Source organism: Cygnus olor, chromosome 1 (assembly GCF_009769625.2).
Source record: "Cygnus olor isolate bCygOlo1 chromosome 1, bCygOlo1.pri.v2, whole genome shotgun sequence".
Classification (NCBI taxonomy): Eukaryota; Metazoa; Chordata; class Aves; order Anseriformes; family Anatidae; genus Cygnus; species Cygnus olor.
Genome location: NC_049169.1, coordinates 91,025,395 through 91,052,041, shown reverse-complemented (window position 1 = coordinate 91,052,041; position 26,647 = coordinate 91,025,395). Strand labels below are relative to the sequence as shown.

Here is a 26,647-nt window from a genome sequence, read left to right as displayed (position 1 = left end):
ATTTGTGCGTAAGGGTTTCTTGTGAACATCTGACTGTTTTTGCATGGCAGGTCACAGTAATGAAAGGCAGTAGTAGGAATAAGGATCATTCGACAGAAGGAGAAGGAACTGGGAAGCGACCAAAAAGAAAGTGTCTTCAGTGGCATCCCCTGCTTGCCAAGAAACTCCTTGACTTTTCTGAAGAGGAGGAGGAAGAAGAGGAAGAAGAAGATATTGATAAGGTAGACTTCATTGGATGCTTGGACTGTAGAAGGTGAATGGTGGGTCAGATTTACCCCAGCTGTGTTTTTACTTTGTGTTTCTTGCTGTTCTCTTTTGCGAGCTAACCCAGCCAATAAAAAAAATAAAATAGTGATACTGTGCACATAATGCTCTAAAAGCAAGTAGCAAATAACATTAAAATGTGAATATTCCACCATTATTTCAAAATCTTGGGCAAAACCCTGCTTTTTTTGAGTTAGATTGTAAAAGTTTTAACTAAGTGGTTTTACACGCTGCACATATTAGTTTTGATCTCTTAAAGTTGTTTTTCTGACATTTTTATTTGTTTACTTTAGACATGTTAGCCTGCACTTGACTATTTTTAATATTTACAAAAAAAAAAAGATAAAAGGAAAAAAAGAAGGAAAGTCTGTCAACAATTTTTACTATCTTTGTATATGAAATTCAGCATATTCTCCTGAATGTTGTGAGCACAAGTGGAATAATCTCTCTCCTGTTTGACCCTTGGTGTGTTGGTACTCTTCAATGATGCTGGCCTTACTCTTCTTTTGTAAGGATCCTGCTGCGTCACCTCACAAATGTATACTTAGGCTCAACCTCTGTAACAAGAAGCGGGAATGGGAGGTGATAGATTTTGGAGACGTGACATTTCCATCATGTGGTTAACGTCCATATCGGCATCTCCTCGATGCCTTGGTAAGGCAGGCAGTGAGAGGTCAGTGCTGAGGAGGCTGCCTTGAGATGTGCTGGTGAGGAAGAGTGGGCCTTGACAAGGGTAAAGAGCAACTAGGAGAAGCCTGATGCTGTGACAGCGCTGTCTGTCGACCCCAAGTCACTTTCCACAACATGGTGTAAAGTAGCAATGTTGCGGTTAGGTAGGAGGTGGTTTTCTGTCCCATACGGTAATAACTTCAGCAAGTTATAACTAGCTTTCTGTGGTGCGTCTGTCGCGTGAGTGATGTGCTGGTCTCTGAGCTGAACGAGTGCATTTCAGCAGCGGGTTCTGTTGAGAATTGCCTTCTGGCAGCGACCAGGCTGCCCTGCAGAGGTTGTAAGGCAGCGCAGCTCAAGCTGAAAAATGAATGGCATATGGGGGAACAACTCTTTCCTGTGCGCTTTTGTTCCTATGCACTTTGTCATTGCAAACAGGTGTGATTGAGTTCCAAGACAGCTCTGCTCTCCTCATCTCACCGAGATAACATCTAGCGTGTAGGAAACTGGAAGTGAGGATATCCTCCTTCCGGCCTCTCTAGGGCCGTTACTAGAGAACGGTCCTCAGCTTAGAAATCTGTTCCACTTGTGAGTCAGCATCAAGGTCTTGAAGTCTTGAATGTGAGTCAGCATCTAAGTCTTGAATGAGTGAACCTTGGACCTTCAGGCAAGGAGGTTGGATGTAGGCTTCCTGGTCTTCTAGATGGAACAGATGGCCTTTGCAGACAGCTGTGCAAATCTGTGTGCGTCTCCCTCATTCAAACACATCTGTAGACGCTCTCAGACTATAACTGAGTTTACAGCCCTTCCCTTTCGGTTCTGGTAGGTGCCGCTCCTCGGCGCTGATGGTTTAGAGCAGGATGCTGATGAAACTGAAGATGACGAGTCCTCGGAGCAACGAGCTCGCCGACCAATGAATGCATTTCTCTTGTTCTGCAAACGCCATCGCTCTCTCGTGCGAAAAGAACACCCCCGCCTCGATAATCGTGGCGCAACCAAGATATTGGCAGACTGGTGGGCTGTTCTAGATCCAAAGAGAAGCAGAAATACACTGACATGGCCAAGGAGGTACGTACTGTATGAATGGTAGATGTAAAGGGAGTTTATTACATGTTTGTCTTCTGTTTCTTAGTATATTAAGTGCTTTTGATAGGGTCTTTCTCTTCTCTGGACTCCTCAGCTTCCCCAGTGGGATTATGGTGCCCAGAGCTACTGTTGTTCTTACTTGGATTCACTTGGTCTTTTGGACCAGACTGCAAAGAAATTGGTCTGTGTGTACAGACTAGTGTAGCTCTAATAATCATTAAATAAAACCAACAAAACAAACCACTATATACTTTGTGGTAGATATCACCCGATAATTCCTGCACTAAAAGCATTAATGCATTAGATTGTGGCAATCGAAAACAATAAATTATACAGTTCCATATTAGCTGGCTGTAGCAATACCTACTTCATGCTGTGCATTTGCTGTCAACAATATAGGCTGACCAAGCCAAAAGTATAGTTGACAAATTCAGTCCCTTTTTACTTTTGATGCTAAAGAACTTTAATAGTATTTCGTGAAGTTCTCTTTGTATCGTTACCAATTTCTGATATAGCTGTCTTTGGTGAGGCAGAGTCCAATATCCGCATCAGAGAGGAACAGGCAGTCAGAGCCCTTTAACTGGGAGCAAGGAAAAGAGATTTATTCCCATATTTCACAGAGTGTATTTATGTGACTTTAAAATTTAACTGAAGCTTCTTGGGAAATAGCATGTTCGATAAGCTCTCCCCAGGAAGAGTGTTGTGGGTATTGATTGTAGAGTGTGCAAGACACAGGCAGTTAGGCTGATAATACTACCCCAAAAGACAATGCAGTAGTTACCTGCATGATGTAGAATGTGGGTAACCGTTGAATTCAGCCTTAGAAAAAATAATGGAGGGCCGGTGAGAAGGAAGGACCTCTCTCATTTGTGAAGTTATGCTAGTGTACTACAAGAAACACAGCTGTGAAACAGTTGGGAAAACCATAGTCATGTGAAGTTGTCTGCTACTGATAAAACATATATATAAGATCCAGCCATGTCAGTAGTTTGCATGAGCACGGAAAGGCTTGCAAGAACAACCAAGTGTTCTGCATGGCAGGTCCTTTTAAAGTAGTGTGTGTAGTACCTCTGAAGTCCCATTTGTGACACAGCATTGAAATATTTGAGCCTTAGCTTTGTCCAGCCATTCCTGATACGTTCTGCATTCCCACATACAGATCAGTGATGCTTCCTGACGTGTGGGGGGAAAGGGCAATTAGGAGGTTTGGTATAGATGCAAAGAAAATAAAGACGAAAATGAAGAAAGTATTTTTGGAAGAAATAAATCTGATGTGACTGATTTCTTAGCCTTTTGTCTTGCTGAAGGAAACTTACTCATTAAGAAGGAAAATAATTGCAGAACTTCTATATGAAATGACAGATCTGAAACTATTAATCATACTGTTGTAGAAATCATTGTTCCTGTAGTGATTTATTTGTTTCTGTTGGCATGAAGAACAGATTGCATATTCAGTGTCAAAGAGAAACAATAAATCTAAGTAGTTAGATCATTACCACTAGTTCCAAGAATGTGTAGCAGAGAGATAATGTATAATTTTTATTCTTTAAATGGTTGTATGTTACAACAATAATTAGCAGCTATAATGTGTCACTGGACGTATTTGGGCCTTCTTCACAAACAGGCCTGTTCTATGTGTGGAGTTGTTGCATGGTTTAGCACTCGCTTTTATAGGTAGGTTTATACCTAACTATAGGTTAAGTATAAAAAAAAAACTGTTCAGGTTTATAGTTTTATAGTTAGGTTTACTGTTGAGACTGTCAAAAGGATGCTAATGTTAGCTCTAGTTAGAACCATTTATCGATGTTTTGTTTTTTCCTAAGGAGAGTTCATTTAAAGGTTGAGGAGGTGAATGCCTTTGGAACAACATACAGTTACCATTGTGCTGGTACACTCCTGTTTAAGGACTTATATGTATAGGAGAGTGTGTGTGTGTGTGTGTGCGTGTGTGTGTGTGTGTATATACACACACAAGTATATATAAAAGTTTGCTGAGGTTTAAAACGCAAACGATGAGTTCCCCTTACCTAAATGCAGCTTTTCATTGCTCTTGGACTGCCAGTGTTCACTGCGTAGCCTACAGCTATCTCCCACAGGACCCCTGTGTCATGTCTGCTACCTCTCCCTCACCCCCAACACGTCCTGTGTACCCTGAGCATCCCGTCGCCCTTCCAGAGATACAAGTGGGCTTGACAGAAGTGGTCCATAATTGCAGTGGCTACAAGCACTGTTGGGTTACGGTCTTGAGAATGGTTTTACTACTCGGAGCCAGAGTTTACAAAACCAGTTAACTCAGATCAGGCATCAAGTGAGCAACTTTCAGTTTCTTACCTGCGTAGTATCAGCAACTGGTACTATCTCAGCAGGCGTTGGTACATTTTGTTACGTGTGTCTAGCAGTAGGTAAGACCTAGGATTTTTAAAGATAGCAAGTGAGGCACCCCAGTACTTTGTCAAGTGGAATTATGAGAAGTTTCCTAGTGAGTTAGATACCTATCCCTGATTCCAGCTGAGAAGATGATGAGGTCTATGCTTCATTCAGGCAATTTTGGAAAATCTCTTTATGTACCTGTCTGCACCTTGGGGTGCCTTAATTTCTTAGAAGAACTGGCCCCATGCTCCTTCTATTTTCAGTCTTGTGGTTAATAGTCTCTTGGAGCAACACCTGCCCTAGAGGCTTCATACTGTGCCTGCAAAGCTCAGTGTCGGTTTCTGCCGGTGTTTCCTTTAAGGAGCAGGCTTTCCATTTGTATCCTGCAGACTTCATAGATCAACTTTGAAAGTTTTATTATGTGGGATATAAGCCCAGTAGTTGATAAATACTCCAAGTAGAACCACAAGTGTTCCTGCCGTGTGTTAGCATTTCACTTCACCGAGAGGAAAATGAATTCTGACCGCTCGTAAATAAGCTGCATCATTTCTGGTTACTGTGTTTAATAGGGGGGCTGTGCTCTGTTAACTCTTACAGGGCTTCTGCCCTGTTCGGGGGCTGGAAGCTTTCAGCTGGCATGGAGAATATGCAGTGAAACAATCACTGTTCTTGTGTAGCTTGAGTCCGCTTGGTGTGCTTCTGTTCCCATGATGCTGGAGGAAGCAAATCTTTTTACTTGGTGATGAAAGGAGCTTGCATTTAAACACAGCACCTTTTCTGACCTTAGGTCTGAAGCGGCGCCCATCCCAGCACATATTGCATCCTTCCCCAGGCTGTCACAAAGCGGAAATGATGCATCAGACCGATCCACAAACATATCCTGTGCTTTTTTTGTGTTACCTGGAATTTCAGGACATGACCCCGTAGGGCAGTCCTGAAGGCACTGGCATGCCACTATGCATGGGAATGAAGGTAGTGCCTTTACCTTCCAGGATAAGAATATAACTTTTTTTTTAAAGGGACTTCAGAGGCTTCCTTAGGCTGCTGTGTTAAATTGGTTTACTGTACAGTTGGTTGAATGGAGGAAAAGAGTAAGCTCCTCTATTGCCTTTGGCTGTTTCTTGTTACCGTGTAGCTCATTTAAGTTATCTTCTCATGACCTGCCAAGCAGAATCCATCACTTCGTTTTAGGCCTCGGTGTAATTGTCATGAAAATCAATACTGAAAGTCTTTCGGAGATTTGGATCAGGCCCCTATATGCATTTTATAAAACTGCTTCTTGGTGGTTGTTTAACTTTTTATATACATTTTTTTTCATTTTATCTTGCTTGTTGAATTTCTGAAAGGAGCCGATGAGTTGTCCTGCCTGAATTGGCTCCCTCCTCTTTGGAGAGTGCAGTTAATGTTAACTTTTTGGCTCTGCAGAGGAAAAATCCATTAATACACCACGTCACTTGAATTTGTCTTGTTGGAAACTGATTAAAAGCTTATCGCTGCCTCGTCTGGCAAATGGCATGCATTATGGCTCTCATTTGATGGGCAGCCTGTTGGATTGTCAAATTAATCCGCAGAATAATTCAATTATTCAGAGCAGCAACACCGATACGAAGGGCTTACGTACTTCATCGCTAGAGGTTCTGTGCTTTTAACTCAGCAGGCTGGAAACATGATTCATGAGTGGGCTGGTGCTTTAACAATGGAAGGCAAAGCTTGCTCTTTGTGTGTTTCCTTTCCGCCTCTTCCCTTATCCCCTCCCCTCCCCTCTGTGAGGCTATTTTTGTGGTCTGCATTCACTGGCGAAATGAACTCCCGAACCAAACTGAGGAGAAGGGAAAAGGGGCGAGATGAGAGTGTTGCAGTCTTTCATTCGCAGATTTAATCCACTTGCCCTCTCCAGAAAATACTGGGTGTATGTGGGTCAGCAGTCTCTGTATTTTATCATTTATGGCCATTTCTGTAAATACAGGACTTCCCACAGCAGGTTCACACGGTGCCGTGCTGCTTGTAAAGTGAATCGTTTGTATCCTTGCTACAGTCTGGGGGAAGAAAGTGCCGGCTGACAGATTAAGATGGAAGTGAAAGTAGGAGAGATGTGCATGCAACAAAGATCCTGCCACAAGTCGTGGCATTTATTGATCTGGGAGAGCACAGCAGTGACTCTCTTAGAGGGACAGGGTTTTCAGAGTGCTCCTCTGTGTTTGATACCCAAGGGATTTTTTGTTTTCCTCCCTCTGTGTGTTCCTATGGCATGCATGTGCATGAAACATAGGTGATTTTCCGTGGCAATATTGAGACTGAGGACAGCTGGGCAGGTGGGAGCACACGTGATTGCAGAAGAAACTCTCTGCAGCTGCCCTGCCTTGTAGTTCAGGACAAAACCGCTCTCTCGCTCACTTGTCGCCAGCGAGACCCACCTAATAATGACTTAGGAGGTGCTGAGCTCCTTCTCCCTGCGGTGAGCTCTGGTGCTGACTTGGCAGCCTGCCTCCCACACCAGTGAGCGCTCCAAGTGCCTATCAGTTGTTAGACAAACATTTGCAGCTGGAATGCTTGGCATGACCCTCTCATTCGTCCCTTCTCTACCTTGCATAGCAACAAGTTTGAAATACTGAAGTGAGCTCTTTTTATTGCTGTTAATGGTCAAAGATCTTTTTTTTTTTTTTTTTTTTTTTTTTTTTTTTTTTTTTTGCCTAGGCAGCAAGGTACTTGGGAAACATCACCACCACATTTTGAAAATAGATACTCCAAGTGCCTTTATTCCAACTGAACTGTGTAGGATCCAGATCCTTTTTCCCCCTCTGTGTAGTCTAGCTTAGAATGTTTTGCTGCCTCATACCAAGAGTAGAGCAAACAATGAAGATATGTGCTCAAGGCCAAAGAAAATTTTCAATGGTCCCAGTTCATTTTATTGCAGCCGTGCAGCATGGTTTTGGAAGGAAAGCTCGGGTGATGTATCAGAAGCTACTGAAAAAGAGAAAAGTAGGTAGCGGTTTATTTTCAGAGGGATGTGCTTGGTCTGGGAAAGAGCATAACTCAAATATTCTAAATATTGAAGTGTTACAGAACAAGTGCAAAGTAAGGGGCATTATGCTGCATTTATTGCCAAATGAATGTTTTCATTTCATCCAAACTAGAAAGCAAAGACTACCTGAGAAAGAGTTCAGATGGCTGTCTTCCCTGTTTCCCAAGCAGTGAGCATGTAAATGCTGGGGAGCAGTTTGCAGGATCACAACTTCTTATGTGTGATATAACTTGATATGTGTAGTAAACCCTCGGGAGAGAAAAGACAAACCTTTTTTTTTTTTTTTTTTTTTTTTTTTTTTTTTTTTTTTTAAGTACAGCTCAGCTTTGCTTATTTGAATATTTCTTCCTGTTAGATTGTGTTGGTGGTCAGACTCTAAGCACATGACTAAACTGTTAAAAAATAATCAAGACATTTAAGGATTATTTACTGTATTAAATCCTCTTATAAAAAGTGCACCCTGTTGCCCTGTAGATAGTATAATGTTACAACTGGTAATTTTCCTTTTCTTTTCCAGTACAAGGATGCATTTATGAAGGCAAATCCAGGGTACAAGTGGTGCCCCACAACAAACAAACCTGTGAAAACACAGACTTCCACTGTTACAAACAGGAAGAAACTGTGGGCCTTCCCTTCAGACTCTGCAAAAGATTTGCCAAGCCCGAGGAAAGTGACAAAAAGTGAAGAAATGCCACAGCTCAACTTCGGGATGGCAGGTGAGATTTCAGTCTTGTGAAGTTTCTCACAAGAAGCATCCTTGCTTTGTTTGAGGATGAGACGTTGAGATTGAGCTGCAAGACCTGCAAATACATTTCATGTCCCCAAATTAAGTTGCTAAGACTATATTTAAGCCTCTGCGTAACAATTTTGTACCATTTTCTATACTACATATTTGCTGTTTTAGAGTCAAGTCCAGATATGTGGCAGCTTCTAAGATGTGGCCATTTAGATTTGATTTGTTTTTAGCTCAGGCTTATTTGCTGTCGGAACTAGAGATTTTCATTTCCTAGTCATAGAAAGATAGTGCTGATAGTATGTTTTTTTCTTTCTTTCTTTCTTTCATGGAGGCTAGTACTGTGTTTAATAACTTGCTGTTTACCAGCATAATTTATTGGTGTCTGAAGTTGGAGGTGTTAATAATTCTTGTGGATGAATGTACCTGTGAAACTAAGGCTTTTTATATTTAAAGCAAGAAAAGTGTAATTCAGTTTTACTTAAAATTTGCCTTTTCCCATCATATCATGGGGGAGGAGTACATAATCTTTTTAAATAATAATAATAAAAAACTTTAATCAGTGTAGGTGGAGAACCTGAACTGGTGAAACGCAGATAATCTCTTGCTGATATCCACAAATAGCAGAACTGTTGCAATCATGACCTTGAAATACAGAGATATTAATGTTCTTAAATACTGGCAGCTTAAGAACCTAAGAGTCAAGGTGGAAAATAATTCCACACACATACACTTTTTTTTTGGCTTTTTAAGGTTTCTAATTTTATTAAAGTTGATGTATTTCAAACTTTGTTGTATTCTGCCTAGTTTATGATAATCGTGTGACAGATAGGATTTTTCTGCTTAGAGACATCTTGATCTAGAGAGTGGAAAATAGTTTTATGGAACAAGTGAAAAAAGGATAAAAAGGGATAAACAGGCTTTTACACTTTTTTGCCAGTTTCATAATGGTATGAAAATTCCTGTAATGGAACTCCTCCTGGCTACAAAGGAACTGTGAAATGTAATTCAAAATACTTTTTCATGCAACATAGTAGTGATATATGGGAGACCAGTTCTAAAACCCACAAGCCTCTTCATCCCTTTCTGGTTTGGCTATCAGGGGAGTAATGCTTATGCTTTATGCTCCTTAAAAAATGACTGACTTAACAGTAAGAACAAGCAGTAGGTCTTGGTCTTGCCTGGCTGCTGTCCCCCACTTCTCCTGCTGGGCTGTCCAACTGTAGAGCTCCTGATAAGAGAGGTCTTTAATCAACAACTGTCAGAGCAGAAGACTTAGGAATTGATTAGAAATTAATCTAATCCATTGTTTTACCTGCGGAGCCATTCACTTCTGAAGAAGGCTCTGTTTTGTGCTAGATGTGATTTTATTTTATTTTTTTAATTGCAGACTGAATCAATGAGTATAGTAGTTCATAGGGGTCTTGCTCCAGTCCTCATGCCAGTGAAGTTTGGCTATTTCACAAGTGTAACAGCACCCATAAAATAATGGGAGCTCCTGACAGAGATGTTAGCAGCATCTAAATCACAACAGGTTTGTCGTACCAAATGGATTACGATGTTGTCAGTCGTATTCCAGTTCATGACCAGTTCATATTTTTTGGGTTCTTCTCCCCTCTGCTTCATGTGATAGCTTAATTCAAATCTGACTGTTCTGCCCAGCACAACCTCTTTTAAAATCCAGGCTGTGTACTGGCTGATGAACTAAAACGTAGGTGAACAACCACAGAAACACCTTTATCTTTGAAATGCTGCTGTCTTGCATCTTCAAGGCAGATAGCATCATTAGGACAAGGATTATATGGCAATCCACAGTTGTTCCAGGAAATCTGTTTTACTTGTTGGTAGCTGTAAATCCTTTTTGATTTATTTTTACATTTCACATTTCATTTTGGAAAACCTTATATATAAAGCATAAAATCTTCCTTTCCTTTTTAAGTCCTCCCCTGTCCCAGGCCATTTCTCGTATTTTTGGCATTCCAACAGCAACCATCCCACTTCTTTTATGCTTCTTGCGTTGACCTGTTGTTGTATGAAGAGCCTGAGGTGTGGCACCATCACTGGGCTCCTGACCTGCAGCATTGCTAGTGGTGTCCTTGCTCATCCAGCCTGCAAGCTGTAGTTGAGCATGTTTTTCGTGCCCCCCTTGTGATCTGTTCTAGGGCATCAGGCAAAGAACAGCTGTTCTCAGGTGAATGCGTTTATTGCAGCATCTACTGTCACAACTACAGAGCCAAGTGGGCAACAGCTTTCCTGTGAAAAAGCTCAGGATTTCTGACACCTCTGTAGTGCTGTGTCAGAAGAGGACATTCCCTAGAATAGCCAATGTCCTGATAGAGATGCAAAATTTGTTCTGTAGAAAGCAACATAGTTCTGAACCCAGGTGAAAGTTAACTGAAACTGTTGCTTGCTAGCTTTTTTTCTTCCTCCGTTCTTCCTTTCCTCAGATTGAAAACTTGCCACGTTGAACAAGCCAGCCTGCTGAGTTTCTAACCATGCTAGTACTAATAACGTATGTCGTTCCCAAATAGTGAGATGGTGCAAGGTTAATCACTGCTGAAAGCTGTTGAGAAAGCCACCAATCACCTCCCATTCTATAAGTCAGATGTGTGTGCTGTTTTCTCATTCCTGTTGATTTAACTGTAGAGGACTATAAAATAGCACTTAATGCTTATTTTTTCATACCAGTAAGTTCTTAGTGCCATAAGAGAAACATTATTGCGCTGAGAAGGTTCTATAAGCATGTGGCAGTGTTTGTGTATATACATTTTGTCTTCCCTTATATAAGCTTATTTTGTAATTTGAAACCATAGTGGAAAGATTTTTAAGTGCTAGCTCTCTGCTACAGCTGCAGCATAAGTATTCAATTTGCTCAAGCACAAAATTAACTTTCCACTGAGCTGTCATTTTTTTTCATCCTTTTAATTTTTATTTTTAAATAAACAGTGTAAGTATTTGCTTACTTGGAGGAGAAAAAAAAGGTAAAGTAAAAGCCTATTCTTGTCATTTTGTTATAAGCTGTTTATTTGAAAGGCAGAAAACTGAGACCACCTGTTCAGCCAAGAAAATATTTAGAAGTGAGGGAAGAACTTTAGAGCCATAAGCTAGGTGTTCTCCAGTTGGCGAAAACTGAGGAGGAGGAAGACCTAAGGCAATGAAAACGAATCTCAAGAGAGGAGCTGTGAGCCATCGGTGTGATGTGGGCAGAAGAAAGTGCTGTGCTGCAGTGTGTCAGGCAGAGTATTTTCAGGAGCTATAGAGAAGGATTAATAGTGTTCAAGAGAGTACAGGTGAGAGCTCATCTGACGTGGTTACCCTGCTGACCATTCATGTGCAAGAAAGATGAACTCCACCTGGTGTTAACTGGAGAGGAGAGCTATAGGGATCACAGTGACTGTGGGAGATGAACACGTGATGATGTCAGGACATCTTGATTTGTTTAAGCTAGTAAAGCAAGTGGAGGAAGCACAGGGTGACTCCTGTACATACAGCAGATGGAAATTTAGAGAAAAGTTATTTAAACTTTATGATATGGACACCAGAAAAAAAAAGTGTACCTTTACCTAGCCCTCAGTAAACGTATGCTGAAAACTGAAAGAAAACTTGTAATATTTAGAGGACTTGGGTTCTGCGTTGGTATTCCAATGCGAATAAAGAAATAAAAAGCAGCCAGCCAGCCCCTAACTGTTTAATGTGGAGCTCAGTAAGTTTGTGGTGTACCTGGAGATCTCTTCCAGTCTCTCCTTCAAAATTACTGACTCTTCAGTCAGTGTCTTTTGAGATGCATGTTTAGTTTTCAGTTTTTAATTGCTCTGATTTCCTCTTGTTTAAGGGACAGAACTGTTGCTTGATCAAGTATATTGATGGTAACAGGTGCTATATTGACAGGATTTCTTCACTTACGAATTGTGCTTAAGCATTTGCTGACCCTTCCCATTTCTGTCTCCGTTTCTTTAGCCACTGCTTGCTACTAGACTTTACGCTTCTGATAGTGCCTTGTCTCTTTGCAGAAACTTAATATATTCTATTCCTTTTTTTATTTTTATTTTGAAATAAAATGCTTAAAAACAAAACAACAAAAACAATTCTATCTGTTCATTACATTAAAGGAAAAAAAGTAATTTCAGTTGAACATCATGGGGTTTGAAGCAAGTACTATATAGGCTATAGTGACCACTCTTCTATCCTTGGGATAGTGGATGAGCTTGGGTTTATTCACACTGCTTTCCTATGCAATCTGAGTATCTTTTTTTTTTTTTAACTGCTGTTTTAAGAGTATTAACAAACTTTTTTCCTGTGAATGTCAGTGTGAGATGCTGTCCAAGGGAGGAGCTTTGGCAGCATCTGTAGTATTGAATTAAACAGTACCAGTGAGTGTTCCTGTGAACTGGAGCTTGATTGTCTGTAGTGCAAAACCGCTGAGAGGTTTGCAGGTATGGTAACACGTCAATTGATTCTCTCCAAAAAACACCTAGACTTGGCTCTCAAGTTGTAATGGGCCACAGAAATTCCCAGTGGGCATTTTGGATGCAGCTATTGTGTTAGAGGCAGTTTAACCAAGCAGACGAGGGTAATTGTGCCAGTTAGCCGCCGTTCCAAAGAATGGCCCCAAGCACGTGTAATTTATTGTTGGAGAAATTGTTTTTTGTGTAGTTTAGCAAAAGGAAATTGGAAGACGTGAGTACACTTAGTAAGACCTGCAGAGGTTAATTACCAAAAGATAACTTGGTGTTTTCAGGAATACAGCAAGGATAATGCTTTTTTTTTTCTCTTTCTCTCATACTGTGGCTGTTGTGCGAGACATTTGGACCACAGGCTGTTTTCCTCTCTCTGTGTATCTCTTTGTTAAATTGAGGTCCTGCATTACTTCCAAGGCACTCCCCCCAGATCAGATGACTTGTCTTCATAATGATGAAGAGCAACCACTGTTTTGAGTGGCAAAGCCACTCCGTGAGTAATGGAGTGACAGTGTTGATAGCTTTTACTTTTTGCTGTCATTTTTTTCCAGAACTTGTGAGGTGCTTGGAGCCTGGAGGCTAGAAACTGTCAGAACCAAACACTCAAAGAAAGAACACTTATATCTCCATTTTGCTTTCCTCAATTAAATGTTGTATCGGTGGAGCAGCAAGTAGGCAGTCACCAGCTTGGCTGGCTGGTGCCTGTGCTGTTCTGGCGTGGAGGATTGAGCACTTCATGCTTCAGTGCTGTCAGGCTGGCACTTTTCACCACTAAATGCAGCTCTCTGTTAAAGCTGAATTTTGCTTCAGAGCTTGATCGTGTCATTTCGTTCCATCCCTTTACTCGTTCAGTGGCTAAGGAAGAAAACTGCTCTCTTGGTAGGAGCATCCACTGAGTTATAAACAAGTGGGATATTAGTGTGTCTTTGTGTGTATCTGTGTATGAGATGTATGAGATCATTACGCTTGCCTGTTTTAAAGATAGCCAGCTCTGTAGCGCATATAACCTTTGGCGGTAAAATTGTAAATCCACGCAATGAGGTGTTAAGCACACAAATCCAATTAAATCCTTCAAACAGCTTTGAGAGCCTCTCCCAGAGGGTACAGAAATGGTTATTTGTGATTCTCTTGAACTGCCTTTTATGGCAGCTCGCTCAGAGTGTCTGTGACAAGTAGTCTTCTGGGGGTTTAACACTGCAAATGGTAGGCTCCTTAAACAAGCAAATGAATAAACTTCAGACTTGCTTTTACTCTTTTAACAGATCCTACACAAATGGGAGGCCTAAGTATGCTGCTTTTAGCCGGGGAGCATGCCCTGACTGCACAAGAGGTAAGGAACTCTCTTCTCTCCCTTACTACAAGCCATCAGTTTAAAAAGAGCTCTGAAAAGGACTATCGGTCAAGTGGGAAGTGGAATTTAAGACACATCTTAAGTAACCTCAGGTGGAACTGAAGTGTGAGCCCAGTGATGTGAGTCTTGTACTCCAACCATGACCATAGACATCAGGCCTGGGTTTGATACCACTTCTGTATCAACTCCACAGACTGATGAATATGTGATCAAACCAGGCAGGTCTGCCCAGTGAGAGGATGTTGTCACAGATGGAAGGGTTGAGATACAGTGACTGTTAACAAACAGGTGGTGTGCAAGCTCTTTTGGGCAAGGGATTCATACGCTTACGTGCTTGTGTAACGCCTCATACAACTGCGGCCTTGGCGCTAATAGCAAAATAAATACTGAATAATTTCCATACAGTCAGTGTAATTACATATGCATTCTGAAACCATGCAAGTACTAACAAGTAATCAAAGTATTGCAGTCTATTCCTATTGACTAAGTCTTTATGTCTGAAGTTTGTCGTTCAGTTGCCATCACAAATGTTTTATTTTACGAAAGCCTACAGTAAATAAGAGTGTTTCTGTGTATCTTCAAGAGCGCAGGGACCTCCAGTCTTTCTTCAGACTGATTGTTACCTACTTTATGGGCCAGTTTTGAAAATTGTTCGTAAGGTGGCTTGTATGTTGGGTAAAATAGGTAGTCATTCTCGTTTCGATTCAGGTGATTGGATATGGAGCAAATATTTCTTAGGCTTGTGTTGTCCCAAGTGCAGTAAAGTTCCTAAAAACTACTTAGGCCTGAATAACTGAGCAGCACTTCTGACTTGCCATCCTTGGGATAGCGGACAGAGGAGTCATAAGATGTTCACTTCTACATGCCTGGACAGCCTATGGTTGAATTTCCATGCTTATGCTTGAACAGTTTCACCCTCAAAACAGCATTTGGAAGGTTAGCAGAACATACTGGGATGTGGTATGACAGGCTAAATAAGAAAAGCTCAAGAATTCATTGAGGAATTGGTATGATTCTTCCCTCTAAAATGGGGAGACTTGGGTTGTATTGATGTGGGGAGAAATAGGTGAACAAAAGTAACTGTTAAGTATCCTCCATGAAAAGGTTCAGGAGTTGCTTAACTCTGGAAAACATAGATAGTGATTTTATATGGATATGAGGCTATAAATTACATGCCATATATCTAAAACTTCGGCATTGCTACTAAAAAAAAAAAAGAGATGGAATGTCATTTTTAAAAGAATCCTCTAAGTGATATCCTGTAGTCTTCATTGCTATTGAAGTGTGTGTGTACATAGAAGAATCGCATGCATATATGTGATTCTTAAATTGGGGGACTGCCAGAGTTAGGATTGCCTGTCTACATTTAGTTTGACTGCTTGCATATGTACGATTATGCAGACTTGGGTGGCCTTGTAAGCAAACATCTTAAAATACTATTAGCATCTTAAAAGTTGTTGATACAAAGGAGGGGAGCACTGACACAGTTTGTTCAGAACCTCGGAAATGATGAGGAAAAGGATCCTTACGTAACAGCTCTGCTAATCCCGAGTAAATTTATTCAACGCCCACTGCTATTCTGTTAAGCGTGTGCTAAATGGATATATAGGGGCTTTTCAAATCAGGTGGTTAAACTTAGCGTTGTCAGCACTCCAGACAGCAGGTAACAAAGCGAACATGCACCAGCAGGAAAAGGGGAAAGAGGCACAGTAGTGATGCTTACGAAAGTGCTTTGGTCACCATCTTTCTGTGCTGGTTATGTTCCTATTTTTGTAATTTTTTTCAATAGACCAGAAGGCTTTTCGTCTGATAACAGAATTCAGTGTTGATGTGTGATTGATTTCCAAACAGTGTCTTGAGCTCTTAAACAGGCAAGAAAAGTTAAAAACCTTAGCAACAGTAGATAAAGGATACGGATAAGTGAAGACTTTTCACCTGATATTTGGGTCCTTCCATCAGTTAAGCGGAATTGTGAGCACGTTTTGTCAAACACCTGAACAAAAATGTTTAACAGGACTGTTCTTGTAACTCTCGTTGCACGAGACAAAACCTCATCCTGCCACTTTTCTGCTAATTAAACAACTGCAATAAACCTGAAACTCCTCGAGGAATGCTCCTTGCGTTCAAGCTCCCTCCCTGCCACCCCCCCCCTTCCCAAGGCCGTGAGGACAGTTGCTTGCCTTAGAGCAGCACCTAGTGGTCTCTGTGCTTACTTCCCAGAAAGCCCTGAATTTGTAGCACAGTCCAAAACGTGGTTCTTCTGCCAGTTCCCCCGTGCTGCTGCCCTGCATATCAGGACCAGATACAAGTCTTGGATCACTGAGTGAGGAAGGAGAACATGTGAGTCAGGTGCTGTCCTGTGTCTCTTTTGTTCATTTCAGAGCAGGCTATGGTAAGTAACCCACAAGGGACTGTGAGGATGCGGAGACAGCATCCTTACAGCTTCCTCCTGGCTGAGAATGAGTGGTTGTCTGGCCTGCGGTGCCAGGCTGCCCGGGGCCCGCATGCAATGGTGTTGCCTGGGGTGTAAATCAGACACAAAGATTGTTTCAGTGCAGCTGAGGATAAGCCAGTAGGAGGAGAGAGGAGAAGAAACGATGCAATGTTGAGGACTCTTTATTACAGCAGGAAATGAGAGCCATGCAATGGCACTATTTGTACAACCGTTCCCTTCAGTAATTATTGTATCTCTTTGGTCAGGTTCAGCGTGACAGAGATTAGAAGCCCCAGAGATTGTTAATTTCCCCCAAGTTGGGAGTGTGGGCACAACAGCTCTTGTGTTGCAGAGGCAGAGCCACAGCAGATTCCCAAAGTGAAATGCGCTTGTGCACTTGCCATGCACGAGCATCTTGGGGCAACCAGTGGCAGGAGCAGCAGTACAAGCTGCATGTACTGCAGGCCTGGTGATTCTGTGGCACTTCGTTCTTGCAGGCAACAGATGCAGTTGCTAGCCAAATCTCACGTGGCCATTCACCAATAAATACTATTGACACGCTCATTCTGATAAGAAATGAGGTAAAAAATACATTTGTGTTGAAATATTTCAAATAACCTGGAATTCCATGAAAAATTGAAAATCATTAGGGGAAAAAAACTCCGTCTTGTTACCTACCTTTCGAAAATCCCACAAGGCCTCCTTCCTTTCTGCTGTTTTCTATGAGTTATGTTACGTACCATATTTTATATTAATAATGCCTCAGCTCCTAGGAGTCACACATGTAAATATTTTACACTCAAACGTGTCATTTCCTATTCAGTACAATCCCTTTACGGAAGGATGCTTGAGTAACAAACTCCTGGCTAATAAGAGCAGTATGGATAAGGTCTTAGGAAATCAGATGAGGCTGGCTGTTGGTTTGGGGTTTTGAGCAGTCATTTCTTTGTGTTTTGATTTCAGAAGTTATGATGCTTTATTGTACTGCTTCTCATAAACACCCCTAAACAGATGTTTATGTTCATTATTTGAGCAGTTTAAGGTTTGTGGCACCCTTAACTACTTATTTTCATGCTGTGAAGTGTTTAGCGATTATTTTTGTCACTAGGCAACCCTTAGTGGTTTCAAAAACTTCCTTTTTAGCTTCTAAGTAATTAATTTTCTTCAGAATGGAAGTGTAAATTAAAGAGGTAGTAGATAGCATCATGAATACAAGGTATCTGTGTATGCAGCCCAAAATCATCAATGTAGTATTTGTTGTGGAAGACTCTTCTGCAGTTTGGAATTAAAAAAAAAAACAACTATCCCTGGTATTTTCATACTCTTTCTAATTAGGCAGTTGTGAAATACATTAAAATGGGTGCTAAGCTGTGTTTTCACCTTTTATTTTGATTCAACCAGGATTCGACCAGTCCAGGAATCTGAAACATTACATTGTCCATCTTAAACATAGCATGTTATTGCTGCCTGGTATTTCATTTTGCCCACTGTTGTTCTTAGCTTGAAAGAAAAAACCCTTGAGGTCTTACTCTCCATACTCCTTGTTTCAGGTTTCCTCGAGTACTTGCCAATCTGATGCGACTAATTCTATGGAAGCGTGTCAGAAGTCGTCATTGTTTCAGTTTGCAGAGGTGGGTTTCTTTAAAAGGGAATGTTTTTTGTTTGTGTTTTTTTTTTTTTCAAGAGCTACCTGGTGTTTAGCTGAAAGAGAAACTAAACACCTCTGACTGAAATTCATGGTAGTATTTCTTCCTTGTTTTGAGGTTTATGTTACTGTATCATGTATCTGGTAGATGTGTCTGGCTTGAAGTGCAGGAGATTGTGTTCAGGGACATGATTGAAACCCTAGAGCAATAATAGAGTTGTGGTTTAAGCAGTGATTTAGGATGTGTCATTCCTGCACTTAGGTATTAACTGGAGTCTTACTGACTAAAGTCTCAACAGGTATATTTGGGTGTCATTTAGCCGTTCTGACTGCTTTAGTCACTGACTCCATCAAAAATAACTGTAGTTCTGGAACTTCCAAGATTTACTTCTATTCTGTAACCACAAAACAGCTCTATGCAACTATGCCTTGGTTTTGCAATGTAAAACATTTGTGTTAATATATTTCCACTAATAGCTATATAGTGCTACTGAACTGTGGTTTTTTTTTTGCTTTTGTTTTTAAATACTCCATATTTAATTCAAGTTCTAATGAATTTAATTGACAAAAATAACATGACGCAAATGAGATTGCAGAGAGTCCTGGCCCTTTGTAAGCATCACTTGCTTGTTTATGTCTTTTTCAGCTTCTTAAATGATCATAATTTAGTGGCTTAAATATTTAGCTGTATAAATATTGATTGTACAGGATGCTGGGTGGCATTTGAAAAGGTGCGTTTGGAAAGAAAGTTTATTACAGCAGGGGCTTCTTTTATTAGCTGGTTTCAGACCAGCCATGAATCTTACTGTCTTAATACTCCTTGCTGTATGCACCTTCATATTCCTCCCTAAATGTCATCACTTAAGGAGTAGATATATACCAGGCCTGGCATACAGAAAGCGTGATTTTGTTTTAACATTAACCCACAAGACCTTGAGTTCTAACTTAAGATCTGAGGCTTTGAAAATGTATTAGAAAATGATTAATGCACTGATCCTTTATTTCTGATTAAAGGTAATGGCCAGAATGAAATACATAACCTGTGATTAGGCTCCTAAACAGCCTGCTGGCTTGTCTTGTTAGGAAATGCCTGGCTTGCTGTTAATGAAAACAATACTTAAAAGCTTCTTAAAATTGGTTAATTCCAGTGTTAATTAATGGTACTAATTCAACATCCATCTTAGTATTTCTGAGATACTTTTGTGTACTTAAACTGTCAGTTGAGCAACATAAAACATTGTATAGTTCCTTTTGATAAGTCTGCTCCTTCAATTTCCTTGTTCCCTGTCTTTTAACCAGTATGAAAAATATCGGTGCAGTTATTGAGTTCATTTTACAATACCCAAGCAGGAAAGAGCCAGAATCATGTGGTAGTAGCAAGAACTGTGTTGCGTGCTGGAAGATATGCTCTTGCTAAGGGTTCATGACCTCTGCTTTTTCTTACCAACCAAAGAACTTCAGTGGGTTCCAGGAAACAAGCTCGTCTGCACTGCTAAAGCTTGTAGTTTAGAAGTAGTTCACTGATCAACAATTAGAAATGCGTATTAGCTCATTCATTTTATTTTTCAACAACATTAATCAGTTTGTAGTGAGGCTGTGCCTAATTAGTACGTGATGGGTTTGTGTGTCAATGACAAAATAAATAGTACTTGTACCTAGGTCTGTGATGAATTCAAAGTGTAATTTGCAACCAAAAAAAATTGACACGAGCTACATAGTTTTAAAAAAAAAAAAGTTCCCTTAGTCTCTGGGATAGAACTGGTATCTTTTCTAAAAGTGCATGCATATGTTGTGTCCCTGCCCACACTTATCTTCCACGCTGAGCAGCAATTTGTGCTCTATCAGCACCACCATTCTGTGGCTCGGTCTTTTCACTGAACAGTGAAATACAACCTAGTGTTAAGTTTTTGTTGTTAACCCTCTTTTGACATGTCAACGGGCAAACAAAAGCCCTTCAAAAAACGTTCTAGCCTGTTCTGTTAATCCTAGGAAGGTTTTCATTGTGAAAAATGATTCAAGATCACTATTTCCATGTCTCCTGGGAAAACAGGTACTGTGCTTTGTAGGGGTATGCTGGGACTCATCTGCATGTTCTTTGGTACCGATGGTCTTTCAGTATCATGGATCAGAAATTTCACATGTTGAAGTTTGATAATGAAAGTAAAGAGTTAAGCGATGCAAAAACAATTGTTTTCTTGACAGATCTCTTCAAGCACATCACAGCCAGGAGTCCCAGGAGCTGTAAAACAAACTGAGGAGTCTGCATTGTTTCAGTTTGCTGAGGTATAATAGCTAAAATATGATGGGGGAGGATGGGAATAAGCAATGAACCAATAAGGGCTGTCGCTGAATGGTTAATCACCCTTTCTCTTAAGAGGCTCCCACCAGTAGATGTTTATCTTCATGACAGCATTGCATTAAGAAAATCCTGAGGGGAAAAAAGCAGTGATTTGAAGAGATGTCCATAGCGTACACAAAAGATAGTGGATAAAAAGCTGTAAAAAAGATACAGCTGCTCCAGAGGCAGGAAACCTTTGAAAAATAAACTTGCAGGCTAAAGGAAGCTTACCATAGCTACAAGGATATGTAACAGCACTGTTAGGTGGTGACATCTAAGTCTATAAGTTGTCCTCCCTCCTTCATGTATTGAAAATTTAGAGTCGTTAAGAGATTGTTTTTATGAATTTCTTCTCTACATGTTTAATGTGCTTCTACAAATTGATTTTTGACACCTATTCTCTTCTTGCCCATTTGGGGGAGTCTGGTACTACTTGCAGAATCTCTTATGCTGAATGTATATTTAGGGTGTGTGTGAAAAGAGCTGGCGCTATCCTGGAGGAACGTAAGGGGATGAAAAGATAATGCTGTTGATTATGCCATGTGCTTACAGAGGTTTGACTACAGACAACATGCTTACTTCTATTAAATGTTAAGCTAATTATATACTGTGCATTTTTAGCTTGGCTGGCATGTGCTTTGATGTGTTCCTTAAGTCCAATTAGAAAAAATAAATAATAATTTACTGATTCAGGTGCCATAAAATACCTGAATAGAAACACCTCTATAAAAGATACAGTAGAGTTGATGTCTCTGATTGTAAAAACGTTTTTATACATGCTATCATTTTTTAAATTACAGATTAAATTGGAAAGTTCTTTTGAGAATATTAGTGGATTTTAGCAGGATGAAGCCATTTGATGAAATCAAGCTTTCAAAGAAAGTAAAAGATCTACAGTGTGGAACATTCCTGTGACTTTTCTTGCCAAGTCTCACACTAGTGAATCTGCTAATTTAGTCTCAAAAATCTTACATTTTAATTCTACATCATTTTTTGCTGTATTCAGAGTTGAACAGGGTATGAAATACCTTGATTACAGCATTTTCAAATCATACTATAAAGCTTGACTCAGCCATACCTTCAAAATTTTACAGAACCTAAAATCAATTCGTCTTGTACATGAACAAACAACAGCAAACCTGAAAATTGTCTTAAGGATGTGACTGTATTTAATCTCATACCGCTATGCTATGCCAGCTCACTTGTCAAAGTGGAGTGCATCTATGAATCATCAAATGTTAGGAAGAAAAGGTGCTTAGAAAGTTAATTAGAAACTGGAGAGGACAGCGTTAATGTCAGGGTTAATCTTTTTCCTGTTAAAAATACTAAAATATGTCTGCAGTCTGGAGGGGGGTGGATTTTTTTTTAGGTTGCTTTTTTTTTCAGTGTCTGGAAATAACAGAACCCACTACAAAAAAAATAATCTTTTTTTCCCCATGGTTATTTCTCCAGTGTTATGCTTTCGTTGTGAAGCCCTAATGGCAGTGACTAACATCATGTTTTATCTAAAGCAATAGAGAAATGGCTTTAAGATTGCAGCCTGATTTTCATTTACTTTGTTCCAGGGGAAAATACTATGCATGCTAAAGAACCTCTTTAAGCTTTTTATTATTATTATTCCGGCTATTAAAGCTGCCTGTGCTCCTTCAAATATAAGGGCTTTCATTTGCACAGGGTGTCTTTGTCAAGTTTGGCAAAAATCCCGTTCCTTAATGCGCCACTTCTTACTGGGTCCTGTCTATATGAATGCATCTCTGCATTTAGTAAGCTAAATTATGGTAAGCAATTTGCAGTAGGCTGCTGTCACCAATGTACAAAGCTACAAAAGAAAAACGAGAGGGAGAAAAAGTAGTTATTTAGCCAGTGGCCAAGCAGACCTGTGAAGAAATGCGAATTGTGCTGTGGTCTGATGTGCCTGCAGTCTTTTGGCAGCCGTCCCACCTCATTTTTGGTTCTGGCTGGGCGTTCTTCATATGTTTCCTGTCTCTTTACTGCTGTTGCGGCAGGCTGAGTGAGAGTGAGTCTTTGTGAGGACAGTGATCCCATTGAGTAGGTATGGCATTTTAAATGGACACCTCTACCCTGGAGTACAAGGCCGCTGTCACTCAGAAAGGGCTTGTTGCATTGATGCCGTCTGGGATTCTTTCTTCTATAGAGCCTCAGCCTGGCTGGCTGGCCCAAGTGTCGCAGTCTTCAATTAAAGCTGATGAGGATGTGGCTAATGAGGCCTGCCCGGTGTTGTCTCGCCACAAGAGATGATTAGAGGCTTGGGAGTGAGACTGTGTTGGGTCCTGTGGGTGTGCAGGCAGCCAGTGCACCGGCCTTCCAAGATGATGTGATGTCCTCATAAGTTTGTTGTTTTGTTTGGGTTTTTGTTTGTTTGTTTTTATTTTTGGTGTGTTTCCAAGTTACATTCTTGACTTTTTCTCTCTGCTCTGATCTTGCAAATGCTCGGTCCCGCTTTTGCCCCTCTCACTTGTACCTTTATGGAAGGCCATTATGTAGGCCAGTGACTTCTCAGCAGTGGGCTGTGCTGCTTGGCATGGCGCTTGTTTGCGGGCCGTCTGGCCACATGGGCTGGTGGCTGTCATCCTCCTTGCCAAGTGAGGGAGGCAGAGCAGATGGGCCCCTTTGCTCTCTTGGTCGTACTGGCTGTGTGTTTGGCAAACGCGAACAGATGGTGAGGACTGCTTCGCAGGGAAGGAACACGAGGACCTCTTAGATTTACTTAGCTAAACTCTGATCCTTAAATAAACAAAGAAAATGCTTCCAGAGAGCGACAGCAGTAACATTGCTAGTTTAACCCTCTTCACTTACAGGTCCTCTTCTGAGGTTTTTCTCTAGGTGATGTAACGAAAATACAATCATATCCAGCATGCAGCAAGATGGGATTCTCCTTGCTAGTCCAGCAGGTTATCAGTATTAGAGAAAAATGCACGCTTGAGGATGGGTCTGTCCATGCTGCGTTCTCACATACTCGCTTTCAGTAGACCTGAGGGCAGCCCTTTCTGTTCATTTCTGTGCTGAACAGAAGGTTTGAATCCAAAACTTCTGGTCAAAATGCTGTGAAATTTGGAGTGTGAGATCTAGTCAGTATCTTGTCTTCCAGCCTTCCCTTAGGTAATGCTGCAGTTTTCCCAAGTAAAGTCCTTACATAAATTAGACAAATATACCAGAACAAGTGCTAATTTTGTCTCTCGCTGTTTGTTTTCTTGACTACGAAGAGAATTTTTTTTTGCTGAAAATGTTGCCTCCCTTTCTTCCAATTAGTACTACAGGGGATCTCGCTTGCATTTTGTTAGAAGTGCTCGTGCTATTGTCAAGCCTGTATCTTTTAGTCTTTTCTCACATTGTACCTCAGAAGGCACGACATGTCTACATGTTCTCAGGTTATACTTTAAGGTGTGGGTGTTTCTGTCCTTATTCTGCCATTCATACTGCACTGAAGAAATTAAGAACTGCAATTGTATTACACTGGAAGGAAGATAAAATTAAGGCTCTTTTCCTACAAAGTGCAGCATACAGGAGCCCTTCCTCCTGAGTTGAGTCTTGGGATCCTGAGTGGGTTCACTGAACTGTGTCAAAGGAAAACTAGGATTTTGAATAATTTTAGTTTAATACTAAATTATTAATGCACAGTCAAATATTATTCACTATATCTTAAATAGCTGGCAGTAAAATGGTGGTGGATATTCATAATTTGTTTTTCATCTAATGAAACTCCTTGACTGACAAAAGGCTGTTTGGATAATAAAGTGTTTTTTTTTTTTAAAAAAAAGAAAGAAATAAGAGGCTATATTTAACTTCTGCATCTGAAAGGTCATGGTCATAAGTGTGATTTTTATAATGAGGTAGATGCCATAGAAATACTAGTGGTCTTGTCCCTGATCCTAGAGTTTTTCAAGGCTTCCAGGCCAAATGCTACCATGTAGTGCCATGACAAACAAAATCAAATATGAGAAATAATGAAAAATTGTTGTGTTGTTGAACTAATAATGCTGCTATTGGAAGCAGATCAGAACAGTTTGGCTGCAAAAGCAATTCTGAAGTGCAGTGGTAGTTATTTACCAAGTGCTGGTGCTGGCACACCACCATCTATTTAGAAGGCTAAATCTGATGCCCAGGTGTAAAGTTATCTTTTTCTTAACAGAGGAAAGGAAGTGAAACAAGCACCCAGTGCCTGTGGAGGCAAATGGTCCTCCTGTGTACCTGACCAAATGGGAAATACTGCCCAGGCTTTCCAGGAGAATTTTATTTAACCTTTAGCACCACGGATAATGTTTTTTAGCAACAAGTGTGTTTTGTTCACTTGGAATCACATAAAACACACAGCATGATCAGAATATTATCTGTGTTTATATCCTGCTAACTTCTAAATGGCTGTTAAGTGTTTCTTGGATGGGATTGTTAATTTGAAGTAGGGCCTTCTGCCAGGAAGATATAAAAGTGACTGATTTAACTAACTCTTTTCTTCAATTTCTTCACTCATTTTCTCCTTTCCTGTCTGTCTTTCCTGGTTACCACTGAAATATTTTCTCCTCTGTTCATTTAAAACCTAGATTTCATCAAATACTTCCCAGTTGTCAAGTCCTGAGCCAGTAAAGCACTGTGGGAAGTCGGCACTCTTCCAGTTGGCGGAGGTAAAGTTATATCCATTAGCATCACAATGGGAAGATATGTGTATTTTTTCTCCAAAAAAGTGTGAATTGTGCAAGGTTTGCTCTAGCATCAAATTTAGTATTTCCAGAAACATAAACTAGCAAATAATCAAATAGTAAGACAGAGAATTAGGCAGTTGCAGTGGCCCTGGGGACCTAGGTCTTCTTTATGCACTTTTTAAACGTGTATAGCTTCTTGGAGACCACAGAAAAAGTGCTTCCTTTCAGGAATAGTAACCTTATAACTGTAATAAAAACAAAGCTCAGAACAATAGCAAAGACGAGACAATGGCATTCTTTCTAATGAAGAAGTGAATACTAGGATTCAAAAAATAAAGCTTTGGTATAAGGACTGGAAGGTGCATTGCTGAATCGGGGACCAAAAGTAATAAAAGTAGACTTTGAGATCATCCACGAATCCGTATGAAAAGTTAGAAGTAGTTTACTGAATTATGAAATTGGCAGTCGTCAGCAGTCATCAAGAATACTAGGTGAGGTTTCTCAACGGTCCTGGAAATTCCCTGAGAGTCTTGCGTGTAATCTTGTAGAGGTCACTGCTTTGATAAGGATAAATCACCCAAACTTGTGAGGCTTGGCCTGCAAATATTACTCCTCTTGATGACTGAAAGATGAAAATACTTGCTGCTTTCAGGCTAATAAGAGAAGTTGCTGCCACCTTACTCGTTACTTTTTTTTTTTTGCTTGCTTTTTCAAAATCGCTTCCTATTTCAGTGAGAAAAATGGTTCTTTGGATCCCGTCTGGTGGCATCCATCCATCTGTATGTTCTTGCTGCTGTGGTTAATACATCTCAGGGGAAGAAAAGCTATTGGAAGCGCTAAAAGAAAACACCGTGCTTTGAGCCTGCACTGATGACTGTTTCATGCTTTGTTCAATGGATAGTCATGCTCCTAGGAAGACTGACTTTATAGGTCATGAGTAGAAGAAAATCTGCCTTACCCTAGAGGCAGTCTCTGGCAGTGCTAGAGTTTGTTGGTGTGTGCTACATTGTCAGCAGTGCCACTGTAAGTCTAATTGCACCTACCTGTGATTAGAGATCCATACAGACCTATGACCACTGCAGCACTGGGGCAGCACAAAGGCTTGTAACACTAATCAGGGACGCCAGAAGTTTTTGAAGTGTCCTTTGTCACAGGACAGCAGTGTGTTCTGAGTGGTGCTGTTCTGGAGTAAGGCTGTTGCTGAGTCCAGCCTGACTTTTGGAAGTTGCCATTGAAAGTTGTGATGCGACTGTGAAGCCCCAAGGGCAAGGGAAGTCTAGGCACCTGTCTGTCCACAGGAGTGCAGAGTTTGTCCTGCAGTTGGTCGCAGAAGTGAATCTGAACATGGCAGGGTGATGTTGCCATGTTGGACAGGTTTTCACAATCTCTGTCTTGGCAATTGCTTGGCTGGATTCCTACAAACCTAATTATATATATAAAATGAATGTTAAAGACTCTGATTTAAACTGACACAGGCACGGCAGACATGCTAAGCACATCTTCCTTATCTCTAGCTCTTGTAGTATATTAGTACTGTTCTTTGTTGGTGGATTTTTGGTTTTGTGTTTTTCAGTTTTGGAGATCTCTGTAATGCTGGTCTGTAACTGGACAAATAAAATG

General features: G+C 40.6%; 1 protein-coding gene across 1 annotated transcript in view; it reads left to right on the top strand.

The window, feature by feature from the left end:
* BBX (BBX high mobility group box domain containing) overlaps positions 1–26,647 on the top strand; it is a 132,356-nt gene that overhangs the window by 74,767 nt on the left and 30,942 nt on the right. Inside the window, 8 exon segments of the mRNA XM_040569161.1 lie at positions 51–221; positions 1,760–1,964; positions 1,967–2,001; positions 7,929–8,127; positions 13,864–13,931; positions 17,937–18,017; positions 20,234–20,314; positions 24,929–25,009. Coding sequence (XP_040425095.1) covers positions 60–221; positions 1,760–1,964; positions 1,967–2,001; positions 7,929–8,127; positions 13,864–13,931; positions 17,937–18,017; positions 20,234–20,314; positions 24,929–25,009 — 912 coding nt within the window. The 5' untranslated portion in view covers positions 51–59.